The following is a 22,037-nucleotide window of genomic DNA, read 5'->3' as shown; positions in this document are numbered from 1 at the left end:
GTAGCAGCCGCACACCTTTAGTTAATCTGCCAAAAAGGCCACATTATTAACCCGAAAGAACACACAAATTACACTTCAGATACTTAACTTCCTTGACATGCTTCACGTTTTGAAATTTCGACAAAACTTTCACATGTAAGAGGTTTATCTCTCATTCAGAACAATGGAAACCTTTGATCTCTGCACACCTCGTTAGCTCAAATATAAACACCTGTGTTAGGGCTGTGCAATTAATCGTATTTTAATCGCAATCACGATTTTGGCCTGCCACAATTACGAAAACAACATAATCGAAAAAAACGATTATTTGGCTTTGCTAGGTTGTGACAGTGCACTGCAACATATTTGATCTAATTTATTTTTATTTATTATATTAATATATGTTTAGTAGTTTGTGGAAGTGCGCTCCAAAATATTTGTTGATCTTGTTTATTGGTGTTTATTATTTTTGATATTATTTATTTAAATTTAAATATAAATGTATAATTTATTTTATTTATTTTTGTATTGGTTTTTCAGTTGAATTATATGTTCAGGGTAATCAACAGTTAAAAAGATACTGTTCAATAAATGGATGTTTTCAAAGTCAATGAATAATCGTATTTAATAATCGTGATATCAATTATTGACCAAAATAATCGTGATTATGATTTTTGCCATAATCGAGCAGCCCTAACCTGTGTCATGAAACACGATGATGTCATAACACACAGGTGTTCGTGTTTGAGCTAACGACGTGGTCACTGGAGTTTAACAGACTGTCTGAGCCTATTCTTTTCTGTCTGATGGAGACTTCATACTGACTTCAACATGTTCCACCTATTTTATACATTATTGGTGACACACAGCTGTCGTCGTTAGCTCAAATATAAACACCTGTGTCATAGAACACGATGATGTCACATTGACAGGTTTGGTAACGATGCAGCCATCAACGCATCTAAGCGTATTATGGGGTGTCATCCTATGCCGTTGCCATGGCGACACAATGCTCGCCATGAAACACGGTTTTCTCATAACTTCAGTGAAAATGCTCCAAACGGCCCAAAACTTCACAGGTTTGGTAACGATGCAGCCATCAACGCATCCAACCATATTATGGGGTGTCATCAAATGCTGTTGCCATGGCGACATACCACTCGCCATGAAGCACGATGTCGCTGTAAGTCCAATGGACACGGTCCGATCGTCCCCCAAACTTCGCTTGTATATCACCGGTCCAGCCCTCAACAGCTCTACGTCAATTATGGGGTTTCTTCAAATGCCGTTGCCATGGCAACACAATGCTCGCCATGAAACACGGTTTTCTCATAACTTCAGTGAAAATGCTCCAAACAGCCCAAAACTTCACAGGTTTGGTAACGATGCAGCCATCAACGCATCTAAGCGTATTAAGGGATGTCATCAAATGCCGTTGGCATGGCGACAGATCATTCGCCATCAAGTTAGTTCAAAAGTTTGCAGTTCAAATATTCTGCTGCTTTTCCAAGCCTTTTTACTTTCTTTTCTTCTCTCATCACACATTCAAGCCCCCAGTGTTCATGTATCATTTCAATCTAAATTCTTCACTTTCTTCTTACACATTACATTTCAGCATAGCAGTTTAGCGTCAGCTTTTCAGCATAAAGCATTCCCACTAGCAATTTCTTCAGGAATTGCATTCTCTAGTTGCTCTTAAAACACATCTCCTTTCTTCCTCTCTCTTCAAGTGGTGGGAGCACCGGGAGGGACTGACGCAAGTGAGGGGGGCAGGGATGCAAGTTAAGCGACTTGTACCCCCATGGATGTATAATAAGAACAGGTACCCCCGGACTGACGGGGACTGTGCGCTTTAACAAACTCCAGGAGATGGCAGTACTGCAACACGAAGAGCTGTAGAGGAAGTGACGGAATTACGTTGGGTAACTTCCTGTACACTCAGGGTCCGGTCCGTTGCGCAAATCGTCCGCTGTTCTGGTTTAGAAGGCCAAATAGCAACATTTCGGTAAGTTCAAACCACTTAAAATGCATACATGTTATTTCTTTCAATTTGAATTGAAAGAAAATTGAATAGTGAATGTTTTATTATTTATATTGAAATGATTATAATTACCCATCATTCACCTTACACGACCTTTGAGCAAAAGTCCTTGACAGTATGAGCTCTCGCTTCTTACGTCGACGTTAGCTAACCGGTGAGATTTACTCTTCCCTCACTAAACACACACACAGTCTGACTAAACTCACCGTTTGATCCACTTATTGCCCACAAAACTGCTGGGATTAACTGCCCGGTGTCACTGGGTTATTCTGTGCGTGCTTTGCAAAATACTGTAGACTAACATCAGCTAAACATTGGACATGTTACATAGGTTAGCTAGCAATATTTGCATCTGGGTAAGCTGAGGTCAATGATTCCCGGTTTAGTATGTAGAGTTCTGTGCCTCAGAATATGACTTTGTACTAAGTAAGACAATGCTATCACGTTAGCAGCTGAGAAACGCTAAGGTTACACCATCGCTCAGAGCAGGACATGTTTATGAGGGTCTTTTTGAGTGAGTGTTTAGGACAGATGGAGTATCCTTCGGACTAAAGGCTACAGTAACGGTTAACATAAACTAGGGTTCTGATGATAGCCCAATGTAGAACAATGTCACCGTTAAGTGTCTGTCAGAATCAACCTAGCGCTGTTTGGATTCTGACAGACATCTGGGAGAAGAAAGAAACTGTTAACCTCTAACACGTAGAAACTGTTATCCTTCAAGTATATTATATAATGTATGTAAGTATACGATAATGCTTCCATGCTTTTTCTGAACTGTGTCTCATCGGTAATGTGTGTGATTTCAGCATTGAAGACGTGATGGCTGCAACCCTGCGTTCCCTTTACTCTGTGTCAAGGCCAGGTAAGGGTCTCTTCCTCTCCTCCCCTCCCCCCCCCCCCTCCCTCCCTCCCTCCCTCCCCCTCCCCCTCCCTCCCTCCCCCCCCTCCCTCCCTCCCTCCCTCCCCCCCCTCCTCCCTCCCTCCCTCCCCCCCCCTCCTCCTCCCTCCCTCCCTCCCCCCCCCCCTGGATGTGCATTTAGAGAAATTAGATGTCCTTCATTACGGCGTGCTGAAATCGAGTCCGAGTCACTACCGGAGGACCGAGGAGGCGGAAATTAGAGACATGAGAAAGGGCTCTTGAGAACTTTGTAGTATCCTTCAGTTGTCTAGTCAGTGAGATCTTAATGATTATTCCATTTTTCCTTTCAGGCACTTTTGTGGCCAGCCATAATCTCATGAGGTCTTTCGGTGTGACCTCACAAAGAGAAGGGTTCAGTAAGTGTGTGTGTGTGTGTGTGTGTGTGTGTGTGTGTGTGTGTGTGTGTGTGTGTGTGTGTGTGTGTGTGTGTGTGTGTGTGTGTGTGTGTGTGTGTGTGTGTGTGTGTGTGTGTGTGTGTGTGTGTGTGTGTGTGTGTGTGTGTGTGTGTGTGTGTGTGTGTGTGTGTGTGTGTGTGTGTGTGTGTGTGTGTGTGTGTGTGTGTGTGTGTGTGTGTGTGTGTGTGTGTGTGTGTGTGTGTGTGTGTGTGTGTGTGTGTGTGTGTGTGTGTGTGTGTGTGTGTGTGTGTGTGTGTGTGTGTGTGTGTGTGTGTGTGCTCTCATTCAGCAGGAACATGAACTACTCATTATTCACAATCAATAGTGGTTTGTTTATCATTAGACAAAAGAGGAGAAACACTCAAGAGAATATACGTTTTTTGTATTAAGCCAAATGTTATTTAAAGTATCCTTTTAATACTTATCATCCTTATGTTCAGTCTGGGCCTTACTTGTAAATAGAACTCAAAACTAAAATTATTTTAAATAGAAGCTTAAGGGTTGTTGAGAACAATCATTTTCATTCTTTCACATTTTAAGGTTAACCATTAAATACCATTCTGACTTTATAGATGGAGCGATATATAAAAATCACACGTGTCCTTTACAACAAAAGTAAAGAAAATACATTTTCTTCAGATTTTCTCTCATCTTTAATTTAAAAAAGCAGACTGCAGAAGCTGCAATGGCTGGTAATCATAACCAGAGATCTTCCTTATCCTAGAATCATGTTACCTTGAGAGGCAGCTGGATAGGCCATATTGTGATATGACAAGAGAAAGCATGAATCTTGAGATTACACGAGATTAGCTGCTACAGGACAGGTATTGCAGAATCTCTACCGGTGTACTCATTTCTAGCAGTTCTAGGAATATAAGCTCATATCACACAGGTTACAAAGCTTCTAGCCATGGCAACGTAATGGATAGCATTATTTTAATCATGAAAAATGTTAATCCAATTCCACACAATTATGTTCTATCAGTCGCTGATTGTTAATTTTGCACATTTTTCAAATCGTAATGAAGCTGCTTCACCTGGTCTTGGCTTTCAGAGCCAGAATAATGGGAAGGAGCTAGGGCAATACTTCCATTGATCATCTTTCAATGGTATTGTGAAATCATAAATTGAGATATGCAGTTTCTCAATTGCGTCATCTAAAAGGATAATAACAAGCAAATACTAACTACATTTCTCAAAAATAAAATGTCTGTGTAAATAAGGTAATTTTTGTTTATTTTTTCAACTATTTGATCAATCTGATGGGCATGGAGAACGTACTCCCAACACAGTATAAGCAGCTCACCTGTTGTGTTTGTGTGTGCAGAGTATGTCAATGTCAAAGACATCCCTACAGACATGAAGTCCATCACAGACCGGGCGGCTCAGACTCTGCTGTGGACGGAGCTCTTCAGAGGTCAGCTCAGCATGGTCATATTTAAAAATGTCTCCTGTGAAGGTTAATGCATGTACACAGTTAATGTGATCGAATGGAGCTGTTTTCCACAGATATGCTATCTGTCCCTGTGATCTGTGTCAGTTTGACAGATGTTCTCTTCTCATTCAAACATGACTGATTGTGTTGTGATGTCAGGTCTTGGCATGACAATGAGCTACCTGTTTAGAGAGCCCGCCACCCTCAACTACCCGTTTGAGAAGGGGCCCCTGTCCCCCCGCTTCAGAGGAGAACACGCACTGCGCAGGTGAGGACGACCCCCTTGTTTTTTTATTGCAAGGTCATTGTCATCACATTGACTTTCCCCACATGTGCAGGGATAGCCTCCCCCGGTTTCGCAACTGCTAGCTTAAAGCTATGTGCGGCATTCAGGGCATTAGCATAGCAGCAAAGAACTACGTGCTATGTAAAGCTAATGGTATCCCTCTGCACTGCGCTCATTGGGCGGTTAGCTTTTATAATGACCTCCCAACACAAAACGTACTTTTGGAACCAGATGGATTGAATTTGTTAAGCATATTGGTTAATATTGGCCAAAGCTTAGAATTACATGTTTCTTAATTTGTCTTTGGAGTCATAGCACAGTCCATAACAGCTTAACAAAGTCTTTGTGATGATGTTACACCAGGTATCCTTCAGGAGAGGAGCGCTGCATCGCCTGCAAGCTGTGTGAAGCCATTTGCCCTGCACAGGTACACACACACACACACACACACACACACACACACACTCCCAGATCAAAGAATAGCTCTGTCAGTGTGTCTCTTTGTTTCTGACCATGTGTATGTGCAGGCCATCACCATCGAAGCAGAGACTCGTGCTGATGGCAGCAGGAGGACGACTCGCTACGACATCGACATGACCAAATGCATCTACTGCGGCTTCTGTCAGGAGGCGTGTCCTGTGGATGCCATCGTAGAGGTGTGTGTATAATCCTGACGATGTGTGACACACAGGGTGTCAGCATATTTAGACGAATAGACGTGCAGTAAAAACACTTTGTGAGGTCACAGATTGCATGATAGTAGGAAAGTCCTTTAAATAATATTAATAACTTGGATTTATATAGCGCCTTTCACGAAAGCCAAGGACGCTTTAAACAGTCATTGTTTTTGTTTATTAGCATGATATTGATTTGGTATTGAGAATCTTGGAATTTCACTGCTATTGATAAATTAGAATACCTTAATTCGTCCCATAGAGGGGACATTTAAAAGAGGCTCTGCATTTGACCCATCCTAGTGTTAGGAGCAGTGGGCTGCCATTATGTACGGCGCCCGGGGAGCAGTGTAGGGAACGGTGCCTTGCTCAGGGACACCTCGGTAGCACTTGGTCTTTCTGGGACTTGAACCGGTGACATTCTGATTCCCAAGCCAAGTCCCTACGGACACTTCTGGTAACATCACATCCCCTCAGTGATCACAATCAGGAGACACGGTTTTCTTTTCTTTATGTTAATTCCATTCCAAATTAAAGTGAATTTATTGCCATGTCCAAAGGAAAGGGCAGGGTAAACAACAGACTATGGAGGGTAAACAACAGACTATGGAGGGTAAACAACAGACTATGGAGAGTAAACAACAGACTATGGAGGGTAAACAACAGACTATGGAGAGTAAACAACAGACTATGGAGAGTAAACAACAGACTATGGAGAGTAAACAACAGACTATGGAGAGTAAACAACAGACTATGGAGAGTAAACAACAGACTATGGAGGGTAAACAACAGACTATGGAGAGTAAACAACAGACTATGGAGGGTAGTAGAGTAAACAACAGACTATGGAGAGTAAACAACAGACTATGGAGAGTAAACAACAGACTATGGAGGGTAAACAACAGACTATGGAGGGTGAACAACAGACTATGGAGGGAAAATAACAGACTATGGAGGGAAAATAACAGACTATGGAGGGTAAACAACAGACTATGGAGGGTAAACGACAGACTATGGAGGGAAAATAACAGACTATGGAGGGAAAATGACAGACTATGGAAGGAAAACGACAGACTATGGAAGGAAAGTAACAGACTATGGAGGGTAAACAACAGACTATGGAGGGAAAATAACAGACTATGGAGGGAAAATAACAGACTATGGAGGGAAAATAACAGACTATGGAGGGAAAACAACAGACTATGGAGGGAAAACGACAGACTATGGAAGGAAAACGACAGACTATGGAAGGAAAGTAACAGACTATGGAGGGTAAATAACAGACTATGGAGGGTAAACGACAGACTATGGAGGGTAAACGACAGACTATGGAGGGAAAGTAACAGACTATGGAGGGAAAATAACAGACTATGGAGGGTAAACGACAGACTATGGAGGGTAAACGACAGACTATGGAGGGAAAATAACAGACTATGGAGGGTAAACAACAGACTATGGAGGGAAAACAACAGACTATGGAGGGAAAATGACAGACTATGGAAGGAAAACGACAGACTATGGAAGGAAAGTAACAGACTATGGAGGGTAAACAACAGACTATGGAGGGTAAACAACAGACTATGGAGGGAAAATAACAGACTATGGAGGGAAAACAACAGACTATGGAGGGAAAATAACAGACTATGGAGGGAAAATGACAGACTATGGAAGGAAAACGACAGACTATGGAAGGAAAGTAACAGACTATGGAGGGTAAACAACAGACTATGGAGGGAAAATAACAGACTATGGAGGGAAAATAACAGACTATGGAGGGAAAATAACAGACTATGGAGGGAAAACAACAGACTATGGAGGGAAAACGACAGACTATGGAAGGAAAACGACAGACTATGGAAGGAAAGTAACAGACTATGGAGGGTAAATAACAGACTATGGAGGGTAAACGACAGACTATGGAGGGTAAACGACAGACTATGGAGGGAAAGTAACAGACTATGGAGGGAAAATAACAGACTATGGAGGGTAAACGACAGACTATGGAGGGTAAACGACAGACTATGGAGGGAAAATAACAGACTATGGAGGGTAAACAACAGACTATGGAGGGAAAACAACAGACTATGGAGGGAAAATGACAGACTATGGAAGGAAAACGACAGACTATGGAAGGAAAGTAACAGACTATGGAGGGTAAACAACAGACTATGGAGGGTAAACAACAGACTATGGAGGGAAAATAACAGACTATGGAGGGAAAACAACAGACTATGGAGGGAAAACAACAGACTATGGAGGGAAAATGACAGACTATGGAAGGAAAACGACAGACTATGGAAGGAAAGTAACAGACTATGGAGGGTAAACGACAGACTATGGAAGGAAAATAACAGACTATGGAGGGAAAATAACAGACTATGGAGGGAAAATAACAGACTATGGAGGGAAAACAACAGACTATGGAGGGAAGATAACAGACTATGGAAGGAAAACGACAGACTATGGAAGGAAAGTAACAGACTATGGAGGGTAAACGACAGACTATGGAAGGAAAGTAACAGACTATGGAGGGTAAACAACAGACTATGGAAGGAAAGTAACAGACTATGGAGGGTAAACAACAGACTATGGAAGGAAAGTAACAGACTATGGAGGGTAAACGACAGACTATGGAGGGAAAATAACAGACTATGGAGGGAAAACAACAGACTATGGAGGGAAAATAACAGACTATGGAAGGAAAACGACAGACTATGGAAGGAAAGTAACAGACTATGGAGAGTAAACAACAGACTATGGAGGGTAAACAACAGACTATGGAGGGTAAACAACAGACTATGGAGGGTAAACGACAGACTATGGAGGGTAATTGTCCCAAATTGACAACTAGGGTTGGGTACCGAACTCCGGTTCCGATACGGGGCGGGGCGGGAAATGTAGCGAGCACAAGACCAGGGTTGGGAAGCAAAACCCGGTTCCAAATAAGAACAAATAATAATTGTCCAGTACGGGGATTAATAAGAGTTGTTAGGACAGGAGTCTCTCGCTCTCTCTTTCTCAATGAATTCAATTCAATATGCTTTATTGGCATGAATGTCAGGGGAACAATATTGCCAAAGCGTCAAGGATAATACAATTCAATAGTGAAATGATCAGAAAAAGAAAAAAAATTCATTCATTAGGTAAACTAAAGTAGATAAATATATGTAAATAAAACAATAAGCTTTGTGTGTACCTCTCGCTCTCTCTCTCGCTCTCTCTATCTACAGCTCGTTAAACAGCTTCATCTTTATCAACCTATCTTATGTTCTTTCTCTAACACGTAATGAAAGTTATTAGTTTTAGCGTTTTAGCTCCTTTGTTGTTATTATTGACCACCATTACCTCTATGAAGTAAAGCAGCCTCCCTGTCTGTGTCCTTGCGCTGTCCTCACATCCCCGGACTGTGAGACAGACTCGGAGGAGCACAGGGATGTCAGTATTGTTTATGAAGCAGGGTATAGAAAGTACATTCTTTAAATGAAAATACTTTTTATTTACTTTAACAACCAGTGAAGCAGTTGGGCATCTGTCAGATATGTATTGCAGGACATGTGTTGGACAGACTGTTTGGTTGGACGTTGTGTCCCACAGGCAGGTTGCATTGTAACATCAGAGGAGGTTGTACATTCTCAAATTGCACCACTGCAGAGATGATTTGTATATAATTGTATTCAATAACAACAACCAAATTAAAGTGTATGAAGTGAGTTGTAAATATCAATACAGATTTAAATGTTTTCATAAATATATTTTTCTCCCAGTGAAATTGACATGGGACTTTTACCCACTCGAAGAACTGAAATCAAAGACCGAAAATAACCATAATCAAAAGCAGATCTGGAATTGTTAAGATCAGAACAATATCCAACCCTAAAAGTCCTTCCCTCTTTTTGTACACATTAAGTCCATAACACTGTATTAGTGTCCTCATCTGTTATTGGAAAGTCCTAACTGGCTGTGAGTGGCACGGTGCGGTTTGAGATGATTTTTAGATATAAAAAAAATGACTTGCATATAAATGAGAGCAACCTATCCGGGTACTTTCCCTCTACCTCATGCATTATGGTTTCATTTCAACCAATAGGGGATGCAGCAGCTGACACTGGGATTTGCTTGGCTTGTCAGTGTATTTTGAAATGCAGCAGCTACAGTCACTACTTTGACTTTTAACATTACAACTGTGTACTTTGATGATTGATGTTAGCCTCGTTAGCATCATTAGCTGTGATGATGTGTTTCCCACAGATGTCATCTATTGAGTGACCAGGTCCCATTGATCTCCGTCCTCTCTGTGGAGCCTGAAGACACAGATATTTTCTTTTACCATTTTCTATCGAAGTAAAAGTAAAGGAATTCATAACTTTGGATCTGTTTTGTTGTTTGACATGCAATACACGAAACAGCAGCTTTTAGTAGGCAGTATAAAAAAGGTTTTCCACTTGGCACCAATTCTTTGTTTTCACCAGAAAGTGGGCAGGGCCGTCATTTTGCCAGGCAGTGACGAAGTGCTATTGTATGACTGTTTAAATGATGGTTTACTGTGATTTTGCATGTTATGGTCCTCATCCTTGCCTCTGACCCCCCTCTCTTCCTTTTATTCCTGCTCCGACCGCTGACTTCTCCCCCCTCCTATTTCTCCAGGGTCCTAATTTTGAGTTTTCCACTGAAACTCACGAAGAACTGCTGTACAACAAGGAGAAGCTCCTCAACAACGGAGACAAGTGGGAGGCAGAGATAGCTGCCAACATACAAGCTGATTACCTTTACCGATAGAACCCCCCCCACACACTCACATATAGAGTATAGTTAGCACTTCATAACACACTCATACATCCATTCTGTACATACTGTAAGAAGACAGACTCGGCTGTGGATGAGCTCAGGGTTGGAATCTAGTTTGCAGAGCATCTTTTATTTCACACCAAACATCACCATGCCAGCCCCTCATGTGTTGAATATACTTTGATATATCTCTGGGTTTACCATGTCATTGTTTAGATTGCATATTTATTATAAAATGGCTCTTTCTGTGTGATACCTCAGCATGGTCCAGTCCTTCATGTGGGTGTCTGGAGCTGTGGCAGTGTCAGTGCTGTACACTGATAACAGACTGCTGATGTCCCATACAAGTATACACAAGTTAGTGTTATGATCTTGGATGTCAGTGCAGAGTTTTTTGGCTGTTTCCACCCTGACTCAAAAAATAAAGTTAAGTGGAAAACATATATTGTGTCGATTGTTCTTCTTTACCTTGCAAAATAAATGTACAACAGTCCACCACATGTAAAGGTCTACAAACTGATCAGACCCCTCCTCTGAGAGCGGGACTGTGACTGCTGCCTCCAGCTGGGTTATGTCATTCATCCGAGCCTTTCATGTCTCAAAGGTCAATGTGTAAAGGTCAATGTTAGGGGGTTACTTAGTGTAAAGTTATCTGATTGGTAAATGAAATTAGTTTAGCTCTACAAAGTACAAGTTACAGAAAAAGCTCAAAGACCTTGACAACTAATTATTTTGATAAACGTATTTGAAAAGTTTGTTTGGTAGAATGAACAAAAATAGGTATTTATCGTCCTAAAATATCACCACAGACTTTGGTAAAGGGAATCTTCTCAAGCTTCTCCTTTCTCGATGGCGAGATAAGAATCTGAGCCGGAGAAAGTGTAATGTACATTTTTTCTAGCTTTTTTTGACAAATAACTCTTTCTTTGAAAAGTCACTGTACATTTCCCACTCAGCAAACAGCAGACTAACGCTAACCTTAACCAAGTTCACCATATCAATGCAAGTTGATGAAATGGCCATGAAATGTTGTGTTCACAGCTTGCTTCAAACTGCTGCACAGTTCTGGAAGCTTCACAGAGATCTGCACCTTTCTACTTCTGTGGTGTTAGTCCGTACACTGTATGTTAAAGTTTACATCTTCAGAAACTCATTTGACCTTCTCTTTAATTTAGTTAGTGGCTGTCATTTTTAGAGGCACAGTTTGGTCTCCCATCATCTTGTTTTTTTCCAAATGTGAAATGACATGAATTACCTGAACAGTAACTACAAAACCTCTGCTATGAGTATTACCATGTGTGAGTGAACTGAAGTGTGGTTTCCTGAGCTGAGCCCCACAGCATCAGCAGAGACCGGTCGAGCTAACCTCGGTCGGTCGGTCACCTGGACTTCAGATTACCTTTCAGTTTGATGTATTCATGTTGTCAGCTTGATTAATAAGCTCATGTTTATTTGTATTTTACAGAATGTTCACACAGTGAAAATGAATATGTTATTTTGAATTGAGCATACTGACAGGTTAAATGATTTCATTGTTGTGATGTAAAGTAATGTTGACGGTGTGTTGAGCTGTTGGATCAGTGTGAGTAGTCTTTCAAACTTCAGCCGGTATGTGACCTCTGGCTCTAGGATCAATAAGACACTGGACCTGCTGTATGCCACACCGGAGTACTTTTCCCACAATAGTTCATCAGAACTACGATATATTTGCGTTCACACCAAAAAGCCCCAGGAACTAAAGTAGTTCAAATTAGTTCATCTGACCCGCTTTTCAGTCCCTGCTAGAGAGCAGGGACTGTTGTGGGAGAAAATAGTTCATACGTCTGATTGGCTGTGCGGAATGCAAACAACGCCCCGTTTAACTCTAGAATCTTTTTTGAAGGCCGCCATTGTATTTGCTCGCATTAAGCTCAGCACAGCGCACCAACGAGTGGATTACTTTTGTGAAAGCAGTTATTATGGCAACACTAAATAAATCATCGGAGCGGTGGAGTGATGAGGATGTGTCGGCGCTTCTGGCTATTTACTCGGAGGACGCGAAGCGCCGCATTCAGAAGCTTCTACTGAATGCAGTTTCCGTGGTTCAGCAAAGTTAGCAGACCTGGCAAAGTCATGTCGGGACGAAGGTAAACTGAAATACATGCACTGCACTGTTTTAATCTGCACAATACTGGTCTCAGATGTACTTTTATTTGCTCAGTAGATCGAGCTAGCCATGCTAGAACTGGCTAACAGGTCCAAGCTGGCTAACAACATCTAGCTAGCTAGCTATTCTCAGCCGTGCCCGCTATGAACACGTTTTGACTTGTGAATAAGTGTGCAATCTTCTGTAATTGCTTCACTAACTCATGGCACTAATCGTGTGTTTCAGGCGAGGTGTTTCTCTCTGGATTGGAAACTAGTTAGCTTTTCCCTCCGGTATAAAACGATAATATAACGTTAGCAATTAGCATGCTAGCTGGACATAATGCTACCTGTAACAATACATTGTAGTTGCTATAATTTCATCATTTGCAACATTCATTCCACATGTTAATGGTAAAAGCTTAAACAGTTGATTACCTGCATGCCACAAAGACTAATGTTCTAATATTTTGCACATTTAAGCAAAAATGTAATTGAAATTCTATTTATTTTTCCTTTTTTTTATTGATTGTTATAATTGTACTCAGCCATGTTATGTTAGATGTCAATCCACTTACACTGTTACTACTCTGGCCTTGAAAGAAGGCTACGCATCTAACTGATGTCCACTAATCCCTATAAAACAAAGTTCAAGCATACATTAAGCACAAAACAATAAATAAGGGCACTTTGATATTTATTTGATATTATTTGATCCTATCTTATCTTCTACTTTACACCTGCATTTTGTACACTGTCCCTGCCTGCACCATCTCCAATGTTGTCTCTGTTGACAACCTACTAGGCGATTAAACTGATCTTGTATCTTGCTTATTTCTCCTTAGGAAAGCGGGCATCATGGCGATGGACCGCCGTGCCATGGTCAGCAAGGAGAATGAGGACCTGCGTGCCAAGGAGATGCACGACGAACGGCTGCTGCATTCACACAAGGCCCAGGAATCGGACGACCAGCTGCTCATGGTGATGCAGCGCCATGCTGACTCAGTGTACCTTTCAGGCTGGGCTTCTGGCAGTGCTAAGCGAGCTGATTAAATCCAACAGGCCTTCAATAAAAAAATAAAGAAATACTTGTCGTCGTTGATAAACTGTACAATGACTTGTTGGGAGGCATGTGGTGCAGTGGTCTGGTGCGTTGGTGTTCGGATCAGGGGAGCACAGGTTCAAAACCCACTGCAGTCAGCATGTCGTTGTGTCACTGGGCAAGACACTTCACCCCAAATTGCCTACACCTGGGACAGTTCATTTTGTATTATTGTGATTATATATATATGCCACTGTTATTAATACTGACACTTCACTTTGCACTAAGGTGTGTCTGCTGAGCCTACCTATTGTTATTATATATATATATATATATATATATATATATATATATATGTTTTGATACTACTGACACTTTATTTGATATTGAAAATGTTAACTTCTATTTACATGCATACAACACACCTGGGACAGCGTGATGCTGTTGATATTGATATTGTCTTGAGTGTGCAATAAAAGAGAACCTACATGGCGATTAAACAGATCCTGCATCTTGCTTATTTCTCCTCTGACACTTTATCTTTACAGTGACCTGTGTAGCATCCTATACATCACATGTAAGTGATTATTCTGATACCATCATGTTTCATCGGTTATAAACTGGCGAAGCTTTATTTATTGTGGCTTTCAAAAAGATAATTTCATTGTATTTCAAAATGGCGTCCAACACAAGCACTATTTATTTATAGAAAGAGAAATGGTTAAGTTATTACCAGTGTTGTGAGTTCAATATTTTTAATTAATTATAGTAAGGGAACATCTTAGGAGTTAGTGTAGTGAGTTTCAGAGCAGTGTAATAATTATTTGACCTAAAACTAAATGTTTTTATGAATGTCCTCTGAGGAGGACATGGGGATTTGCCAACTTTTGATTTCCCCCATTTTACACGACACAAATGGAGGCCACTATGGGCCAAAACTAACACGTAGGTTTCTGTAGGGTTCATGGCAGACGGATGCAGTTGCTCTCAGGAGGATATATAATAAAGGTGTGTTAGCTGCTGAGCCTATTTAGTGTGCATACGACACACCTGGCACAGTTTATTCATTTCACGCGTGCGTGCATGTCGTCGTCCAATCCTTTTGTCAATCCTTCTTAACCGCCTTCGCTTCCGAATCAGCATTGCTATTGCATTTGACTGATCGACGATCTGTATTTGTGTTTGCTTAAAGGAAACCTATCATGCTATATTTAAATGATATATTGTAGGGCCATACCTATATAAGGTATATTTATACGTTTCTGTTTTCAAAATACCAAACAGATCATGCATTTTAGCCATGCCTCATTTCGCTCTATGTGCTGTTTGCTGTCTACGGGTCTGATTCTGCTGACCACGCCCCCCTGCAGGAGAGGGGAGCCGTGCTCTGATCAGCTGCTGGGCTGTCAGAAGAGGGGGAGAAAAAGAGATCTCCGTGTTTTATTATATAGAGTCGTTATTCATTTGTTTTAAAGCTCAATAAATAACAAAGAAGACCTTTGACCGGCACTTTTCAAATTTTGTCCAGAAGATTTAAACTTTAACGGACATCTTGACCGGCGAAACAAACTGAAACTGAAACTCTGCCGCACGGTCCCCTCGTTCCTTGGAAGAGGCGTAGAGAGGTGGGTGTTTGTCATCTGCTGGTGGACTAACCGGAGAGAATTACAGTGCTTGCCTCGACGGGGAGGGATTGCATTGCAGCGGGAGCAAACGCTTGCCTCGGGGAGGGAGAAAGAAAGCCACAGCGGAGAATAAACACAAGGGTAACCATGGTAACCAAGTCTTCTTCACTGCTTTTGTGGCAGACTACAGCGCCACTTACAGGCCTGGCATATGTACTACAGCGTCTCCAGCGCTTTCGAACGGCAATGGCCGTGGCTGTCTCCTCCTGATTGGTGGAGTTGACCCAATAGCCGTAGCGCCACCGTCCTGACGTCAGGACAGTGTTCAAATCTGGATCAGTTTTTATCAGATCTGTTGCAGCCCCTTTTTTAGAGATTTGGGTATGGAGGAAAATAGAGAGGGTTGTGTTTTCTGACACTTGGTGAGTTCCCTGGAACACCGGGGACACATATTCATGTATAAAAGACGTACAAAAGTGCATTTTGCATGATAGGTCCCCTTTAAATAACTCAGACGAAGCTCATGTCTGAGGTCGGAAGGTAAACAGACGCCTCATTTACAGCAAGTGGGTGCGGGAGGTTTTTCTTCTTCTTTTTCTCTCGTTTTTTTGGCGGATTGCAACTTGAAGGTGCATACCGCCACCTACTGTACTCGCCGTGAAGTTGTTTGCGGCCTGCCAGTAAACCCAAAGCAGAAGAAGAAGAAGTTACGTCAGCGGTTCATTTGCCTAATCCACCCCCAGGAACTCATTTCGGTGTGAACGCGATCTGCTTTAGTTCATCAGAACTAAAAGAGCTCTCATGAACTAAAGTTCTCATGAACTATTGTGGGAAAAGTACTTGGTGTGAACGCGCCTAATTGTGAAGGAAGCATGTAGCTCCCCCCTCCCCCCCCGCCTCGGCAGTTCAGACCACAACCTGATAGGGTGGCCTGTAGCTCTGACTTCTCACATCACAAAGATCTTTGAGAGACTGATCCTGCAGCATCTCAAACCCCTCGTGTGTGACTCCCTGGACCCTCTACAGTTTGCCTACCAGACAGACATCGGTGTAGAGGACGCCATCATCTTTATGCTGCACAGAGCCTACACACAGCCAGTGGCGTTTTCTCCTGGAGGCCAAGGGAAGTCAGGCTTCCCCTGTTTTTTCGGATTGTAGTTATAATTTTAATAAATAAATAAAAACACTAAACTTCGTTTAGTTTCGGAAATTCTTCTTTGCTGTGTGTTGCTGCCGGCCCATCTCTCCCCCATTCTCATTGAGTATTTTACAAAGAGTGAAACAGCGCCCCTCTAGATGTTATGGAAAAACAGTAGATTGCACTCTCTGTTGCGAGAGGAGGCCAGCCGAAATTGGCTTCCCTTGGGCTGCGTCTCAGGTCGACTATTTTCATTTCCTCGGTCGTCGGTCCTCGGTATCACCGGAAGTTGATTTGTCTGCGCCATCTTGAGTAGCGTCCCATGGCTCTTATTTGTGCCGGAGGACCGAGGATCGAGGAGCGATAATGGAGGAGCGATAACCGAGGAACCACCAGACCATCCTCCGATGAAATCCTCAGATACTTGCTCCGCCCCCTTACTGTGTATCGCTCACTGATTGGACGATGCAGCGCATGCAATGATCTGATGCTTCTTGACATGAGAGCAGTTTCCCAGCGGAGTGAAGAAAACACATGAAACTCACGGGACTCACTCCTCAGTTTATACTGTGTTTTGTTTCAATTAATGCATCATTCAGTTACAAATATGTGATATATCTGAACAACAAAGTGGTCAAAAATGATTTTATTAATTTATTGGAAACATTTTCATAATCACCTTTTTCGTTTATACATTTTAAGAATGGCGTTTATCTTTTTTGAGAATGAGTTCTTATTTTATTTTATTTATTTGGGTCTACAACAGATGATACAAATGTATATGTCAGTAAATGTGTACTAACAGAAGCGGGGGTGTTTGTGAAAACAAAGGGGACAGAGCTGCTGTCAGACATCAGCTGTGCGGTGTCATCACAAACGGACGTCGCTTCACGTGACGCTCCGGAGGAAAGGACGTCCCATTGCTCTTAAAACTCATTTCCCTGCTTCTCGTGGTTTCCTTGTGTCTCTCCATGCTTCCTTGGTGGGAGGGACTAAACGCAGGGAAACGACGCAAGTGAGGGACGCAAGGATTCCATTTAATCGACCTGAGATGCAGCCTTGGTGAAAAAAAATGGAGGGATTGACCAATCAGACAAGGCTCACTTCATGCCCCTGCCAACCTGTGATTAGTCAGAGCCAGTGGCGGCTGGTGGAAAATATTTTAGGTGGGGCTGTGGAAATGGTGATCAAACAATACTAGAGGGGTCCGGGGGGATGCTCCCCCGGTAATTTTTTTTGAGAAAAGACCCCTTAAATCATGACTTCTGGTGATGTTAGAGGGGGGGAGAAGGACAATTTGAGGCTTAAAAATATGAGAAGACTGATCAATACCTCCATAACTTCAGTGTGGTTAGCTATGAATCTTCCAAAACTTCCAAACACCTTGTCCTGGACATAGTTTCTACAGCATAAACTGTGCAACAGTACAGTAGGCCCACACAAACTGCAGAACACCGGGGCTTTGGGAACACTGATTTAATTCCCATTTAACCTGTTAAGGGGCTTTTTTCCCCCGTTTTTTTCTCTCACGAAACTGTGTCTCAGGGCTTCTTAAAATGTAATAAACTATTCATGTGTCCTACTCAGAGGAAACGCATCTAACTGATGATATGAACCATGTTTACCGAAACAAAACACAAGTCTCACAAGAAGCGTCTAAATGAGCCCTGAGCGAAAAAATGCTAACGCACTCTAGGTATAAATCAATCGATATACTTATCGGATATGCACAAACAAGCTTACAAGCTGAGATTCCACATATTCTAGAAATATAAGTATCATCACTGAGCGATCAGAACTCGCGACAGGGGAAGCAAATACAGACATCACACGACGTAGCTTTAGGTAGCAAAACATGGAGATATGCTCACCTTTTGCAGAATAACAATTCTGATCAAAAACGAGAAAAACGCAGCTGAAGGTTAATCCATAAATTAATCCAATGTGTCTGTCACTTTGAAAAATGATTGATGATCCATAATTCCATTTTTATGTCAAAAACGGAGTTTTCATTAGCTGCTAAATGGTAGCTTCCAGAGTGTATGACAGCTTCCTGTTTTGTCTCCTTGGATACGAGTCCAAACAACTCACAGACTGCACCGGGCGCTCACGTAGGAGCCCTGTGACCATCATATTTGACGACGCTGATTGGCTGAAATTATGTTTTCGCGGCATAGTTTACACGTTACAGATAGCAACAGTCAGCTGCTAGTGGCTGCTGCTGCACTGGTTGAGGGCTCCTCTCTTAGCGCCCAGACGAGAGAAGGTACACGGGCAAGGCCAGGCAGGAAACATGTGACTTATCAGTAACTTTAGACATCGTAACACAATTTTAAACGAGATTTTATTGTAGATTATACATTTTACTGATACCAATTATATAATATTTACCTTGTTCATTAAAAAAAAAAATAAAAAAAAATATATTTTTTAAAATATATTATTATATATTATTTTTATTTTTATTTATTTTTTTTAATATGGGAAGAGGTGGGGCGGCGCCCCTAGCCCCCCTATGGACCGGCCGCCACTGGTCAGAGCCATGCCAAGGGAAGCCAGAGGCGGCTGGCTTCCCTTGCCTCACAATCCAATCAAATCGCATCAACTTAGTGGTGCAGTAACGCGTCCTAAAACCCAGAAGTAAGCTGCGCTCGCGTTCCCTCGACAAAAAAGCAATGGGATTTCTCCATAGGATTTTGGAAAAGAGCTGGAAATAAGGTCTGTGGAAAACGAACCATGATTTTCGAATCATAAATCTAATCGATAGATAGATAGCGTCACTGCACCACTCTGTTGTAGCAAACACTGTGGATGGTGGCTTACAGCCCCCCTCCGCTACGCGCCGTTCGTTAGATGAGGCTGGTTATATTTAATAAAGAAAGGGATTCAAAACACCGGAATAAAGGTTATAACAATAATCTGATTTTACTGGTAAGAAACAAAACACGTATACAAGTTTACAGAGTACTCCGGACTTTCAATTTCCACTGCTGTGCGATACAGGTATCGGGACCAGCCAGTCAGAAAACAGGAAGCATTTTACATGCAAAAACAACAGTATTCATATTCATATTTTGGGGCGGAGATGTGTTGACTTCTTCCTTCCCATTTTACTCCGAAGCGAATCAGAGAGTCCGTGGGGAGGAGCTGTGTGAGCTGCTCACTCCCCCAGGTGTTTTTACTGGTTGGATTCACTTCTGGTCGGGTCCAATACAGCGAATCAGAGTTCTGAGAAAAAGTATGTTTTCTTCTGAGATTCGGAAGTTCACAAGAACAGAGTCAACCAAACATTGTACACAGATATATTGATGCCCAGAAAGAACCTTGAAAAGAATATGTGTGTGTGCTGGTGGGAGGAGGTGTATGTGTGTGTAACAGGATCTCTGGGTCAGTGAGTTGTAAGTGAGAAGACAATATCTATATATGGGATTACTTAAAACAGTTCAAACCATACATGTTCACTAAAATACAATTCAAAATAATACATGTTTACTTCAATACAGTTTAGAACCATATCTGTTTACTTTAATCCCTCTTTTGATCTCACCTCACGAGATCAACATATACACAGCATTTGAAACATAACCACTGTCATTCTTTTCTACTGTGTCTGTCCCAACATTTATATAAATCCATCAGAAGCTGGGATTTAGAGCACTTTAAACCTTTAGGAACAGTCCATCATAACAACTTCTTATGACAGTGGAGGGAGACCAAAATATGTTTAAAAAAGTTCGTCCTTGTCGGCTGAGTCATCGTACTCTTCCCCCTCCGACGCGTAAGCCAACAAGGGCATTTGGTACGAAGGGGAAGGGGCAGCTTTTCCCTCAATGGTGGAACTGATGAGTCTAACACACAATGAGCGGATACAAGGCACACAACAACAACCACATGTCACCAAAATGGCAATAAAAGTAGCCACAGAAATTAGAAGAGACATTATTAAACATTGCGCAAACACCCCCTTTCTCCGCCAGAAGCATATCCAACGCCATTCTATTTTGTACAGCCATAAGGGAGGTAGGCCCTAACTGTTCAGCTAGGCCTTCTACTGCGTCCCTAGTGAGGTTTGCTAAACGTAGGACATTGTAATGTACAAAGTTAATCCTGTCTACATTTTTGTTAGGGGTAATGGGAAGAAAAGCTGAAATGATAGGAATATTTTCGAACCCTGCCGCAATCTGGTCAGCTAATTTGTACTCATTAGGGACCCTCCGAGGGATTCCTATGGAGTCAATGTAAGTAGGGGAGTTACTGGAAAGGTCAAAGTTGACCTCTGCGTCTCTTTTGTTTAAAACGTGTCTTCGCCGTCGGTTAGCTAACTGACCGTTCAAGACGTGTTTCGCATCGAGGGGAATTAACCTGTCACCTAGTAATGTCAAAGGGGCATGGAGGCGGGTCATTGCACAAAGTCCTATTGATGCTCCCGGAATTCTGGTATACAACCGTCGGCCGCCACAATAATAGTAAAGCCCACCCCTGGCCCACTGACCTACCATATTACCTGCTAGAGTGCTGTTGCAGATTAAATTTAGGGGAGGCGCTGGTTAATTCGAAACAAGTGTATCCCCCTCTGCCTTTTCTTGGTGTAAAGCAGGGGTCGGCAACCTTTTTGATATGACGTGCCATTTTGAAATGTTCCTGTTAATCAGCGTGCCCAGGGCTGGCGGGGGGGGGGGGGGGGGGAAATCATTTTCCTCGCACACCGGAATCTTGTGCGCATATATCTGCATAAGGGCATAAAGGTGCGCTGCATTTGCGCATCAGATGAGGCTCCCTCCGCGAGGGGGAGGGGCGGCCCTTAGTGTGCCATATCAACATTAACTTTAATTATGACACCACTTCCATTTTTTTTATCTCCATCGGATTTTATTCCATCCATATAGGCAACCTACATAGCAACATTTTTAATAAACATTTTTCTCCCATAATCAGAACATTGAAATTATATATGAGCACTATACAACAATGCTTCAGCAATAAACTTAACAAATCGTTTTTAGTATGTCATTTGTTTTAAGCCCTGTGGTAACAAATTATATGCACAGTTGCCATTTCAGCATACTGCTTTCAATGCGACTCCTTCATCTACAAAGTTTTGCAAGGGCAGCAAATGTTAACAAATTAAATGTAACAAACTGAAATATGAGCACTATATAACAATGCTGCTATGCTTTTGAAAATATCCACATCGAAGAAGAAAAAAGAGACCGGGACAAAGAGCTCCATTAGGCAAAGCCATGTGTGCTACACATAAACAGAGTCATGTGTGCTACAAATAACAGTCAATGTGATCCCTGGCCCTGCTTTCCTTTGCTGAGCTCCATTATCTGCGGATCGTATTTTGTCACTTTAAGTTGCACACAAGCTTCAGAGTGGTCAGTTGTCAAACGACTGCGGGAGGGGCTGAGCACGCTCTTCATGTGCGAGAATATCTGCTCACAGAGATATGTTGAGCCAAAGACTGTCAGCAAAGCCAATGCAATTTTCCTGACACAGCTGAACTTCTCCGGTAGAGATATCCAACAGGTGAAGATGCAAGTGCTGTGATCATGTCTTGCCGTGGTTTCCAGCTGTTTCCGCAACTCCGC

General features: G+C 42.1%; 2 protein-coding genes across 3 annotated transcripts; both read left to right on the top strand.

Moving 5' to 3' along the window:
• The first annotated feature begins 1,828 nt into the window (after positions 1 to 1,828).
• On the top strand, positions 1,829 to 10,960 carry LOC117474917 (NADH dehydrogenase [ubiquinone] iron-sulfur protein 8, mitochondrial-like). The gene is made up of 8 exons (XM_034120951.1): positions 1,829 to 1,984; positions 2,830 to 2,885; positions 3,233 to 3,298; positions 4,665 to 4,754; positions 4,932 to 5,040; positions 5,422 to 5,485; positions 5,586 to 5,714; positions 10,377 to 10,960. Exons 2-8 carry the CDS (start codon positions 2,843 to 2,845, stop codon positions 10,506 to 10,508), a joined length of 633 nt encoding a protein of 210 aa, XP_033976842.1. The 5' UTR covers positions 1,829 to 1,984; positions 2,830 to 2,842; the 3' UTR covers positions 10,509 to 10,960.
• LOC117474915 (golgin subfamily A member 6-like protein 22) lies at positions 6,118 to 8,662 on the top strand. Of its 2 annotated transcripts, XM_034120950.1 has the most exons (3): positions 6,118 to 6,513; positions 6,984 to 7,907; positions 8,013 to 8,662. In XM_034120950.1, the coding sequence occupies exons 1-3, from the start codon at positions 6,283 to 6,285 to the stop codon at positions 8,574 to 8,576; spliced, it is 1,719 nt and encodes a 572-aa protein (XP_033976841.1). In that variant the 5' UTR covers positions 6,118 to 6,282; the 3' UTR covers positions 8,577 to 8,662. The 2 variants fall into 2 exon arrangements, with proteins under 2 accessions (XP_033976841.1, XP_033976840.1); XM_034120949.1 differs by having other exon boundaries at positions 6,984 to 8,662.
• Positions 10,961 to 22,037: the final 11,077 nt, after the last annotated feature.

This window comes from Trematomus bernacchii, unplaced genomic scaffold (assembly GCF_902827165.1).
Source record: "Trematomus bernacchii unplaced genomic scaffold, fTreBer1.1, whole genome shotgun sequence".
In the NCBI taxonomy this organism is placed as follows: Eukaryota; Metazoa; Chordata; class Actinopteri; order Perciformes; family Nototheniidae; genus Trematomus; species Trematomus bernacchii.
Note: the sequence above shows the minus strand (reverse complement) of the source record. Positions and strands in the feature narration are given on the sequence as shown.